Below are 14,131 nucleotides of genomic sequence, written 5' to 3' on the forward strand. Positions count from 1 at the left end.
CACATTGCAGTGGATTGGGAATCCTGTCAGGGCCAGTCCAGGTAAAGACAGTAGGCTTCTTTCCCTAAAGGACTCTTGTGAATCAGCTGGGTTTTTACAATAATAAGCTGGTAGTTCTGCAGTCGCCAGTACTGATAGCAGCTTCTTAATATTCCAGATTTAGGTAATTAATTGAATTTAAATTTCCAATAATATTGGTGGGGTTTGAACTTTTTTCATCAAATCATGTGGACCAAACCTTTGGGTTACTAATTCTGTAACACAGCCACTCTATCATTCCTATATTGGAAAATAATGTGGCCCAGCAAAACCAGGTTGATGGCGGCCTGAATGGGACTTGCCATTGGATAAATGACTTGAATTTTGGGCAGGTTGGATTTAGAGGGTGACTGGAAAGAGCGGTGCTGAAGTAGCCCTTCCACAAATGCTGAGGTTTGAGGCAGGTGATGGCCTGGGATGAAATTAGGCTGTGTTTGATAAAGAGGTCGAGATTTGAAGAATGGCCTTTGGTAGTCAGAGTTTAATCTTTTGTCTAATATTGCAGTAAATGATAAAAGTGGAAGTTGTATTTGCAATTTGCACAGGATCGGCTACGCATCCTTAAATTTTGGGGGAAAAAAAATTAAAACAATTGCTTCAATATACTGAGGATCTGAAAGTGTAGTCCATTGACCTTCCAAAACATGAATTGTTTACTGGAATACTGCAATGGACAGACACTTTTACAATTTACCATTAAAATGACAATTATTTCATCTATTTTAGGATTACATTGGAAAATAATAACCCCCTCTAATATAATGCTGGTTTCATGTTAAAACAGCATTATTCTATTGATTTCAATTCATTTGATATTGATTTGAAAATGCTAATGTTAGTGATGTCCCTGGCATAGCGCTGCGTAGGTGATGCCATGAAATTGTGCTACCTGTTGTGGGTTGGTGGGGGTGAGCACGTGATTATAATTAATTTTTTAAATGTATTAGAAGTATATCATTTAAAAGTATGTATATATTACATCTACATTGCACTTCTTCAGAGCTATCAAACGTTTGGGTTTACCCTCCCCACCACTTATATCCCTGAGTTCCTTGAATCTTCTCTGCTGGTTTGAATTCCATATCCTGCTAATGTCACGTACTTTGTCCACATTTTGTCTTAAACTCAGAAATAACTATTTAGGTGGATCAACTCATGATCAAGGCTGTTTTATATATGTTTCTTGAATGTGTAAAATTTTATCCCCTGAACAATTTGTTTTGAATGATGAAGACTAAAAACTGGATCATCATTCAATTGTAAACCAGTGACCCAGATGCGTTGTATGTACAGAATGCCAGGCTGATCTGAAAGTCTGACAATAAAATTCAGTGTTATTCAAATTAATGTTCAATTAATTGTCATTTAAACATAATTCCACCTAACATAAGAGTTTTGTCTTGCTATGGTCTGGAGCTACCGTATGAATAACTCATTCTCAGTCTCATGAGTCCCTGCCACGATATGGCATTATGAGTCCTGTTTTTTTTTTAAAATGGGCAAAAACTTAAGGGCTAGTTTTCCATGATGTCAAAGCGCATGTCCCTGATAGAACTGTACAACAGCAACCTTCCAAGTACAAACGTAGTTACGTTTGTATTTAAGCAACTATTTTTTAGATGTAAACATTAAGCATGTTGTATTTGACTTGTATGCTTCCTTCTGCTCTGTGTACATGTAAATTTAGGCTAATTGCACCCATGTGATTCTCAACTAGAAAATTGACATAACATTAGTACAGACATTACATCCCAAGTTTACTAGTTATTTTGAAGGCATACACCTTTGTGAAAGTATGACATTTGCATTGTTCATTCATTTACAAATGTAAAGGTCTTTTAATCAAATATTATATGTTTTGTGTTGATAATGAAACAATGATTTGCCTTGCATTTAATCTGATGGTTTGACTGTTAATTAGAATTAAAATGTTTTTAAATTTAAGTTGTATTGTAAAATCAAACAAAATATTATACAATATAATATTGTAATGATACAAGGAGGATTCATTTTTAAATTCTTCACTGAAGTGTAGAAATTGAACTTAGTCTATGAATGAGCTACAGGTTTTCCAGATGTTTGACAAGTCATTTTTACAGTTCAAAATGAATATTATCATGTGCTTTGTGAAAAAGTAAGCACTAACAAAGGACATTAGATTGTAATAATTTTTCTGAATACAGACATTTTTTGGCAGATGTTTTCTTTAAACACGTTTCTGAAGTACCACATGTCCAGGAAGCTGAAATTGTTAAATTTTGTGTCAAGCAATTAATCCATCCGCCTGTCACTCCCTTTAAAGTTTAAGTGAAGTATCGCCTAATTTAACATCTTTTTAATACTGAAAGTTGCACGTATTTTAGTCGAGAGTGGCATTATTGACATTAAGTAAATTCAGTAACTTGTACAGAAATGTTTTGCATTATTTACATGGAAATGTCTGGTTAACACAGACATTTAATTGCAAATCTGAATTGGGCATCTTATTATTCTGGTATTGTATCAAGTAAGCTATAAGTGATAGAAATGCATATTCTGCTTGTGGATAGAAAATGGCAAAAATGGAGAGGAATTTGGAAGGGGAAAAGCTGAAGACTTCAGTTCAAAACATTTAACTAGTGTCTCATCATGATTTAAGTGCTGTTCGTTCAGAACTGATTTAATGAAAGCGGACAGCAATAGAATCCATTTTTGGAAAAGTATTTAGGGAGCTTTTATCTCTTGCCTTTGTATTTCCAAATCTGGGAGGTTTTTTCTACAATTCATTTCCAAGATGAGAAATATTCTCCATCAAACATTGTCAACATGTGGACGTATTTATCTGCTATTGGTTAAGTTGATGCCTATATTTGTATTCAGCCATGACATGTTTAGCCTATCATCTTTAAGTAATGAGAATACCATGTTGAGCATGCTAGATTTGAACCTTTTTGATTCTCAATTATAATTAGATAAATTAAAATGTGAAGTTTTAAGTTTAAATGAAACATAGCTTAATAGATTTTGCTGATTCATTCTGGACGGGATGTTTATTAACCTATTTCACCTATTATTTCACCTATTGCTCATTTTAAAATTTTTATGCTTCAAAAATATACTTTATTCATTTAAAAAAAACATAGCCACTAAAGCAATTCAGTTTGGTATAGTAGCATATGAAAAAAACAAACAAATATTGGACTTTGACTCTATCCAACAAGCAAACCTAGCGTCTCCAAAGCAGTTAGTGGTGAGCATTTGTAGAATCATAGAATCCCTACAGTGTGGAAACAGGCCCTTCAACCCAAAAAGCCCACACCAAACCTCAAGCATCCCACACAGACCCATCCCCCAATCTGCACCTCCTCAAACACTACGAGCAATTTAGCATGACTAAGCTGAACACCTTTGCACTGTGGGAGGAAACCGGAGCACCTGGAGGAAACCCACGCAGACGTGAGGAGAACATGCAAACTCCACACAGACAGTCGCTCGAGGCTGGAATTGAACCTGGGTCTCTGGCGCTGTGAGGCATCAGCGCTAACCACTGTGCCACCATGCCGCCCTCTTTGCCCGAAGGTTGCAGGAACAGCAACTCATATTCCGCCTGGGAACCCTGCAGCCATATGGTATCAATGTGGACTTCACCAGTTTCAAAGTCTCCCCTTCCCCTACTGCATCCCTAAACCAGCCCAGTTCATCCCCTCCCCCCACTGCACCACACAACCAGCCCAGCTCTGCCCCCCCACCCACTGCATCCCAAAACCAGTCCAACCTGTCTCTGCCTCCCTAACCGGTTCTTCCTCTCACCCATCCCTTCCTCCCACCCCAAGCCGCACCCCCCGCTACCTACTAACCTCATCCCACCTCCTTGACCTGTCCGTCTTCCCTGGACTGACCTATCCCCTCCCTACCTCCCCACCTACACCCTCTCCACCTATCTTCTTTACTCTCCATCTTCGGTCCGCCTCCCCCTCTCTCCCTATTTATTCCAGTTCCCTCCCCCCATCCCCCTCTCTGATGAAGGGTCTAGGCCCGAAACGTCAGCTTTTGTGCTCCTGAGATGCTGCTTGGCCTGCTGTGTTCATCCAGCCTCACGTTTTATTATCTCGCCCTCTTTGTTTGCCTGTATTGTGTATTACCTAGAGGGAATAGAAATGGTGATATGATGCTGTGAACAGTTTTAATGTGTTTAATGTGTTTGTCTGTTGCAGGCTCATGAGAGACTTGAAGAAACCAAACTGGAAGCTGTGAGAGAGAATAATGTAGACCTTGTGAAGCAAATTCTTGAAGACATCAGCTGCATAGTCAATCACAATGAGACTGCTACAGAGCTGACCAAAATTCTGAAGGAGCCGCATTTTCAGGTACAAGCTGCAGTTGTACGGTTTTTTTTTCTTTGAGTTTGTGATATGAACGAAATTGACAAATAGCCAACTTTCTATTGACAAATGTTAATTGGAAACTAAAGGCTGCATGGAAAGATCAGTTTATATTTTAATGTAGTTTAGATATTTCGAGGTAACGAAGTGTGGAGCTGGATGAACACAGCACGCCAAGCACAAAAGCTGACGTTTTGGGCCGAGGCCCTTCTTCAGAAAAGGGGGATGGGGAGAGGGTTCTGAAATTAATAGGGAGAGAGGGGGAGGGGGATCATAGGTGGAGAGAGGAGACAATAGGTGGAGAGGAGACAGACAAGTTAAAGGGGTGGGGATGGAGCCTGTAGAGGTGAGTATAGGTGGGGAGGTAGGGAGGGGATAGGTCAGTCTGGGAAGGACAGACAGGTCAAGGGGGTGGGATGAGGTTAGGAGGTAGGGAATGGAGGTGCGGCTTGAGGTGAGAGCAAGAACAGGTTAGGGAGGTGGGGACGAGCTGGGCTGGTTTTGGGATGCGGTAGGAGGAGGGCAGGTTTTGAAGCTTGTGGAATCCAGATGGATACCATTAGGCTGCAGGGTTCCTAGGCAGAATATGAGTTGCTGTTCCTGCAACCTTCGGGTGCCATCATTATGGCACTGCAGGAGGCCCAGGATGGACATGTCGTCTAAGGAATACGAGGGGGAGTTTAAATGGCTCGTGACTGGGAGGTGCAGTTGTTTGTTGCGAACCGAGCGTAGGTGTTCTGCAAAGCGGTCCCCAAGCCTCCGCTTGGTTTTCCCAATGTAGAGGAAGCCACAACAGGTACAGTGGATACAGTATACCACATTGGCAAATGTGCAGGTGAACATCTGCTTGATGTGGAAAGTCACCTTGGGGCCTTGGATGGGGGTGAGGGAGGAGGTATGGGGGAAAGTGTAGCACATCCTGCTGTTGCAGGGGAGAGTGCCCGGTGTGGTGGGGTTGGAGGGGAGTGTGGGGCGGACAGGGGAGTCCCGGAGAGAGTGATGTTTCCGGAAGGCAGACAAGGGTGGGGATGGAAAAATGTCTTTGGTGGTGGGGTTGGATTGCAGATGGCAGAAGTGTCAGAGAATGATGTGTTGTATCCGGAGCATGGTGGCGTGTTGTGTGAGGACGAGGGGGATTCTGTTTTTTGGTGATTATTGCAGGGACGGGGTGTGAGGGATGAGTTGCGGGAAATGCGGGAGACATGGTCGAGGGCGTTCTTGACCACTGTGGGGGCTGGGGACACGTTGCGGTCCTTGAAGAACGAGGACATCTGGGATGTACGGGAATGCCTCATCCTGGGAGCAGATGCGGCGGAGGTGAAGGATTTGGGGAATAGGGGATGGAATTTTTGCAGGAAGGTGGGTGGGAGGAGGTGTATTCCAGGTAGCTGTGGGAGTCAGTCGGCTTGAAATGGATATCGATTGTAGGTGGTTACCTGACATGGAGACAGAGGTGTCCAGGAAGGGGAGGGATTTGTTGGAGATGAACCCTCTCCCCATCCCCCTCTCTGATGAAGGATCTAGGCCCGAAACGTCAGCTTTTGTGCTCCTAAGATGCTGCTTGGCCTGCTGTGTTCATCCAGCTCCACACTTTGTTATCTCGGATTCTCCAGCATCTGCAGTTCCCATTATCTTAGATATTTGGAGATTCTTGTTTTATAATTTTAAGTATTTTGGTAGAATTTTTCATACCTAAAGCAGAGGCTTGGTGCAGAATGAATCCATTAGACATAAATTGTTGTGAAGCTATGAAAGTGTTTAGTTAATATGTTCAATTACTTCAAATAAAAATTGGCCAAGCTACTGCTTTTTGTTTGTTAGACTATGGACTTGTTCCAGTCTTGGTTTAATCCCTTTTTTAATTTCTTCATTTTGGTTTATATTACATGTTTTTGTTTAAAATCAATATTTATATCTTCTTTGTCAAAATCTATTAGACAATTGCTAGCTTCCCCCTCTGAAACATTTGATCACATGGACAGCATCTTGTTAGCCTCTAACTTATCAATTCTTGCAGAACAAGCTGAAATGAAAAAAAGCTAACAGTGTTGTTTCTATATATTGGATTACTCAACTTGTAGGTCTCTTGCATGCTCCCTTCCCTAAACCTCCCTCGTCTCTGTCTCTGTCTTTGCTACTCCGTGCTTGGGCATGAGCATATCTATCTTCTCTGTAAGGTGTCATTAACTAAGCATAATTGAAAGACGAGCATTAATTTTGATACTTCAGCTTAAAACGTTTCTCAGTGTGTAATTGGCTTTATAATTAGTAAACTTCCATACAACCCAAAACTAGAAGATAACCTCAGACGTATCAAGAACTGCAGATGCTGGAATCTGAGTTGATACGGCGTGGAGCTGGAGGAACGCAGCAGGTCTGACAGCATCAAAGGAGCAAGAGAGTTGACGTTTTGGGCCTAGACCCTCCTTCAGGACCTGTTTTTCGAAGTTGCCTGATAGCTAAATCTTCCAATAATTAGCTCACGCTGAATCTGTAGAAAGACTATTGAATGGCTGCAGAATTTTTTGCTTTTTGCGTAATATTTCAGATGCTGTTGAGGCATAATTTTAGAGTAATACACTGCATGCTGTTGCAATATTTGGTGAACATTTCTTTTGTGAATCTGTGAATTTACAACTTAGACATTGCACAAATTTGAATTGTTTGCAAATTAGTTTGAGCTTATCATTATTGAACACTGCTAACTTGTAGCATAAAGTAACTTAACATTCCTATCAACAATCGATCTTGTGTTTACTCCTTTTTAATTGTAGCAATACAGCATTAACATAACAGAACCAGGAAACCACCAAAAATGATGTATTAATGGGTATATATTTATTTGGCTAGTGTCACAAAAATATCCGAAATTTTAACAAAAACTGAAATGGCTGGAAAAGCTCGGCAGGCAAGGCAGTAGCTGTGGAGAGAAATCAGAGTTAACATTTCAGGTCAAGTTCTGAGGAAGGGCCACTCAACCCGATACATTAACTCTGCCTTCTCTCCCCAGATGCTGCCAGACCTGTTGAACTTTCCCAGCAATTTCTGTTCATGTTTCTGATTTTCAGCATCTGTAGTTCTTATCTGAAATTTTAAGTTGTGATAGCATTTTAAATAGGCTAAATGTCACATTTTTAAAGTTTTGTCTTAAATCATTCACAAGCGTACATTTGGTCTGTAGCCTTGCTGTGAGTTGGGTGATCACACTTGTCATTTTCCAAATAGCTATGATCTGAATCTAGTTTGAGTCCTACGATCCATAGGGGAGTGAGCAATTCCGTGATGACTAATCTGTATGTAGGATTTAGAGACCAGTATTTGAAACACGAGTTATTTATTTTACAATTAAATTAGAATTTTATATTAACTAAGATGTATAAACAAGGTGTTGCCTCTAAATCTTATAAATCTATTTTGTTTATCAGCACCTCTGTGTAAAGCTCCTATTGATGAGACATCTGTCTAAAAGATTTTAGTTGACTAATCTTTATAATCCTCTACTGTCACCGTCTGTGCCATGAAAACACAATAAAGCTGTTTTATTTAGAGCTGTAACCTAGTTTTTATTCTCATCAAACATTTCATATTTTAAGATTGAGCAGAGCTAATGACGTGTGTTATATTCTTTTCCAACAAGATTATATATTCTATCTTTCAAACTGTTTTGAATGTGGGAGATGATCATGGTGTTCTTGTTGCTGTAGCTTTGTCCAGTGTCTTGTTCCTGACACATGGCCGTGCAAGTTTAAATTTACATTTGAATTTTTATAGTATGTCTGTGTGCATTTTTTTTGTTTTGAACCCTACGAAACAAATTACAATAATGTTGAGTCTCTATTGTTCATTTTGAACAATTTTTTAATAGCTATGATCCTTTAGGTTTTTCTAATCTAAATTGGATTAAGTAGCTAATGGGGGTGATTTAATTTTCACTGAAGCAGATCTGAGCTCCCTATTGTTATTGATTGCATTTGCAGTGGGATGTAGCTTTTTTTTGTTTTGATTTCCATTTAGCAGTAAACATTACAAGAAGGTAGTATGAAAAATAAGGTAATGTCTGGTGTGCATAATCGTTTACACCCTGATGTCGGAAATGTTAAACTGGATTGAGTTTGCTTTTTATATTTTAAAAGAAAACTTACATTTCACAGAGTTAGTTTAAGGAAAGTGCATTTTGTCTCTGACTGGGATCTAATTTTCATCTAATTGAGAATTTGAAATGTGATCCCGATATGACAAAATATTGCAAAGTCTGAAATTGTTGGTTTTTGTTTTGAATTAAGACTTCACTTTTAATTCCCAATGGATGAAGCACAAAGAGCCTGGTTTCCTGTTACTCCGACACCATCACCTTCAGGCTGTCTTGGCCAACAAAGCAAATTTCATTTGAGATGGATTATAAGCTCTAAAATTGTTTGCTGTCAACACACTTTTCTTTATATTTTAGTATTGACACATTTAACATTTGTCTCATGCATTTCTTTAGTATTTTAAACAAGAACAGGCAGTAAAGTAGCAAACATCTCCATTAAAAATTCTCTTATGACCTGAGAACGCATTGTTTGGAGATTTGAGAGAAAGTGCCCAATTTATTTGGCAAGCATTAAAGTTACTGGGTGGAAACGTCAAGCTATTTGTGTGTAAATTGCTGATGCTCTTATCTGACAGGTGCTATTTCAAGTAGAGAACACTGCTTTATCTGATTTACCCCTTGGTTGTTTTTGTGGTTTGACATAAATTGATTCAATCCCTACAATGAGCACTAAATAAAATGTGAGGCTGGATGAACACAGCAGGCCAAGCAGCATCTCAGGAGCACAAAAGCTGACGTTTCGGGCCTAGACTGCTCTGATGAAGGGTCTAGGCCCGAAACGTCAGCTTTTGTGCTCCTGAGATGCTGCTTGGCCTGCTGTGTTCATCCAGCCTCACATTTTATTATCTTGGAATTCTCCAGCATCTGCAGTTCCCATTATCACTGATACTAAATAAAATCATGTTTGGCATTGAACATGATTTGGTAAAGCAACACGTTTTTTCTTTGCATGTAAAGTCTTTTGTTTTGCAGTGAGGCTATTTGTCTTAACTGCCCCTTGTGGTAGCAGGTACCACATTCTTGCCATTAAATAAGGCAAATAAAAGTTGAAGTATTTTAGATTACCAAAATACCTCTGATTCTAAATGGATATTTTAGGAATTAAATTTATATCTTCACTGTAGCTAAAAGTTCCCTTTGCTTTCAACCAACTTATGTGTGAGCAGTTTGACTCTAGTCACAGTTGATCAAATTGCTGATGTGGTCTTGTTCCCATTCTTGTTATCGATGAGGGATGGCACTGGTCATTCTTGTGTTAAAGGTTTCATACCTTGAGTGAGATGTACTAGAATATTACTTGAAAAGGAGTCATGCTCATCAGTGAGTGCACATTGGCTAACTGCTTTGAAACACTGACTTTTTCCTCCTGTGGTATTCTTTTGTGTATCTTGCCAGAAAGGGTGCTTGAATGTCTCACCCCTGTAACTTTAGGAATTGCTTACCAGCAGTTTCATCCTTCGATAAACAGATCGCCAGGTTGGTTGACTTCCTATCCCCACAAAATACATAAACTGTGCTGATCATAGATTGTTGTCACCTCTCATGTCAGGTCTCTTCACAAGGTCTGCAGGGTTCTTTTAGTCAAGTAGCACACCCATCCCTTGGCCAATTGGATTTCATCATGCTACTTCTCTACACTGTCCAAGTATAGAAGTTTCTTCTGAATTCCCTATTGGATTAATTAGTAGCAGTCTTACATTAATGACCCCTAGCTTTTGATCTGTCTTAAATGGAAACATCTTCACTACATCTAACCATTTCTTAATTATAAAGACCAGAATTATAAGACCATAAGACACAGGAGTGGAAGTAAGGCCATTTGGCCCATCAAGTCCACTCCGCCATTTAAATCATGGCTGATGGGCATTTGAACACCACTTCCCTGCACTCTCCCCGTAGCCCTTGATTCCTTTTGAGATCGAGAGTTAGAAGGCATCCAACGTCCTGGCCTCCACTGCACTCTGTGGCAATGAATTCCACAAGCTCACCACTCTCTGGCTGAAGAAATGTTGTCTCATTTCAGTTTTAAATTTACCCCCTCTAATTTTAAGGCTGTGCCCACGGGTCCTAGTCTCCCTGCCTGATGGAAACAACTTCCTAGAGTCCACCCCTTCTAAACCATACATTATCTTGTAAGTTTCTAATAGATCTCCCCTCAACCTTCTAAACTCTAATGAATACAATCCCAGGATCCTTAGCTGTTCATCATACGTTAAACCTACCATTCCAGGGATCATCCGTGTGAATCTCCGCTGGACATGCTCCAGGGCTAGTATGTCCTTCCTGAGGTGTGGGGCCCAAAATTGGACACAGTATTCTAAATGGGGCCTAACTAGAGCCTTATAAAGCCTCAGAAGCACATCGCTGCTTTTATATTCCAACCCTCTTGAGATAAACGAGAACATTACATTCGCTTTCTTAATTACGGACTCTACCTGCAAGTTAACCTTTAGAGAATCCTGGACCAACACTGCCAGATCCCTTTGCACTTCTGATTTGCGAATTTTCTCACCATTTAGAAAATAGTCCATGCCTGTATTCTTTTTTCTAAAGTGCAAAACCTCACATTTACTCACATTGAATTTCATCAGCCATTTCCTGGAGCACTCTCCTAAACTGTCTAAATCTTTCTGCAGCTTCCCCACCTCCTCAGTACTACCTGCCTGTCCACCTATCTTCGTATCATCGGCAAACTTCGCTAGAATGCCCCCAGTCCCTTCATCCAGATCGTTAATATATAAGGTGAACAGCTGTGGCCCCAACACTGAACCCTGCGGGACACCACTCGTCACCGGTTGCCATTCTGAAAAAGAGCCCTTTTATCCCAACTCTCTGCCTTCTGTCAGACAGACAATCCTCAATCTAAGCCAGTAGCTCACCTCAAACACCATGGGCCCTCACCTTGCTCAGCATCCTCCTGTGAGGCACTGTATCAAAGGCCTTTTGGAAGTCTCGATAGATAACATCGACTGGGTTTCCCTGGTCTAACATGCTTGTTACCTCTTCAAAGAATTCTAACAGGTTTGTCAGGCACGACCTCCCCTTACTAAAACCATGCTGACTTGTTTTAATCTGACCCTGCACTTCCAGGAATTTAGAATTCTCATCCTTGACAATGGATTCTAGAATTTTACGAACTACTGAGGTTAGGCTAATCGGCCTATAGTTTTCTATCTTTTGCCTTGGCCCTTTCTTAAACAAGGGAGTTACAACAGCAATTTTCCAATTGTCAGGGACTTTCCCTGACTCCAGTGACTTTTGAAAGATCACGACCAAAGCCTCCGCTATTTCCTCAGCCACCTCTCTCAGAACTCTAGGATGCAGCCCATCGGGACCAGGAGATTTATCAATTTTTAGACCCTTTAGCTTTTCTAGCACTTTCTCTTTTGTAATGCCTACCGTACTCTACTCTGTCCCCTGGCTCTCCCTAATTGTTGGCATACTACTCATGTCTTCCACTGTGAAGACTGACGCAAAGTACTTAAGTTCTTCAGCTATTTCCTTATCTCCCATCACTAGCCTTCCAGCATCAATTTGGAGTGGCCCAATATCTACTTTTGCCTCTTGTTTGTTTCTTATGTATTGAAAGAAGCTTTTGCTATCATTTCTAATATTACTAGCTAGCCTACCTTCATATATGATCTTCTCCTTCCTTATTGCTCTCTTTGTAATCCTCTGTTTGTTTTTGTAGCCTTCCCAATCTTCTGATTGCCTCGTGCTCTTGGCCACTTTATACGCTGTCCCTTCTTCTTTGATATATTTCCTGACTTCCTTTGTCAGCCATGGCTGTCTAATCCCACCCCGGATAATCTTTCTTTTATTTGGGATGAACCTCTGTACTGTGTCCTCAATTACACCCAGAAACTCCTGCCATTGTTGCTCTACTGTCTTCCCTGCTAGGCTCTGCTTCCAGTCGATTTTCGTCAATTCCTCTCTCATGCCCCTGTAATTACCTTTATTTAACTGTAACATCATTACATCCGATTTTGCCTTCTCTCTTTCAAACTGCAGACTGAACTCTACCATATTATGATCGCTGCCTCCTAAGCGTTTCCTTACTTTTAAGGTCTTTTATAAAGTCTGGCTCATTACATAGCTCTAAGTCCAGAATAGCCTGCTCCCTTATGGGCTCCATCACAAGCTGTTCCAAAAAGCCATCCTGCAAACATTCCATGAATTATCCTTGATCTTCTCTGTTCTCGAGGACATGAGCTGCCGTCAGCTCAGTTTTTCCTGATGGATATAATTTATCAGTTCTGATATCATTCCAGTAAATATTTTTGGTATGTTCTGTAGTATTTCTATAGTTTGTTTAAGTTTCCAAAGTGTACAGGAACACAGTCAGCATTGCATGACCTTGGCCTCAGGGTTAGAAATCTGGCCTGTCATTTTCTTAGTTGACCAGTGGCTGCGTTGACTCATTTTATGGGTGTAGATGAATTTTGTCATCTACAACGGCCTTTGCAGAGAGGAACTGCCCTAAGATATGGGAAATGTTGTGCTGTGGAAGCTGTTCGAAAGAGGAGCATAGTTTAATGGGAAAAGCCCATCCATCTGGGGCGGCATGGTGGCTCAGTGGTTAGCACTGCAGCCTCACAGCGCCAGGGACCCGGGTTCGATTCCAGCCTCGGGCGACTGTCTGTGTGGAGTTTGCAGATTCTCCCCGTGTCAGCATGGGTTTCCTCCGGTTTCCTGCCACAATCCAAAAGATGTGCAGGCTAGGTGGATCGACCATGCTAAATTGCCTGTAGTGTTCAGGGGTGTGTGGGTTATAGGGGGATGGGTTTAGGTGGAATGCTTCAAGGGACAGTGTGGACTTGTTGGGCCGAAGGGCCTGTTTCCACACTGTAGGGAATCTAATATAATCTCATCTTTACAAACATCATTTGTATTCTGAAGCTCTAAGACAGAGACTTAAGTAGATTTTTATTTGGATTGAAAGCTACATAGGTTTCATCACTTTTCTAGTTGTTCTGTAGTTTATCTCCATTCCTGTGGGGATTGCTGGACGTGATGTATTGCAGCAAATAAAGCAGAAAAGAGATTTGGTGCCATGATGTAGTCTTGCTGCCTGAAACCAGACTCTGAGTAAATTGGAACTCTGTGGCTGCTGACTCGCTGCAGACGCTGGCCTGTGATCAACTGTAAAGGAGAAAGCTCCAAACCCTAGAGACTTTATTGTGAAAGTGCAGAGAGAAAAATCAATGTTTTGGAGGGAGCACCCTAACCTTCAAACAGCCCATTTACTCAACTCTTCAAGCACACGTTGGATCAGGTATCACAGAACCTGTTAAGCCAGATAGAAACAAATCATCTTCAATTCTAAAAACTTGCCTTCATAGCAATCCTTTATGTAAAATGAAAACAAGAGTTTTATATAAAACTCTATGGGTAGTCTCATCACTGTTAAATAGGTATCCAACATATCTTTGTTTCCCACTTCTATCTCTCTAGCAGAGCTAGGTTTACTTTTTATTAATTAACCTGTTTTCCTGCACTTAGTGGTTTTGTAGATTGAGTATCCACATCTCACCACCACTTTATTTAGCCCCTTATTTTCCTCATAGACCAGTGAGCCTTACCTCAGTTGTTGGTAAAGTGTTGGAAAAGGTTATAAGGGATAGGATTTATAATCATC

The 14,131-nt window shown here is 40.7% G+C and overlaps 1 protein-coding gene across 11 annotated transcripts in view; it reads left to right on the forward strand.

Annotated features, from left to right (window-relative positions):
• Positions 1 to 14,131, forward strand: part of LOC125464606 (protein PALS2-like) — a 144,128-nt gene that overhangs the window by 94,469 nt on the left and 35,528 nt on the right. For all 11 annotated transcript variants that reach the window (XM_048557283.2, XM_059654822.1, XM_048557237.2 and 8 more), the window contains one exon: positions 4,233 to 4,385. Coding sequence is in view for 9 of the 11 variants with exons in the window: in XM_048557237.2 (XP_048413194.1) it covers positions 4,233 to 4,385 (153 nt within the window). In the remaining 2 variants the exon portion in view is untranslated. The remainder of the gene's footprint in view (positions 1 to 4,232; positions 4,386 to 14,131) is intronic.

This window comes from Stegostoma tigrinum, chromosome 2 (assembly GCF_030684315.1).
Source record: "Stegostoma tigrinum isolate sSteTig4 chromosome 2, sSteTig4.hap1, whole genome shotgun sequence".
Lineage (NCBI taxonomy): Eukaryota > Metazoa > Chordata > Chondrichthyes > Orectolobiformes > Stegostomatidae > Stegostoma > Stegostoma tigrinum.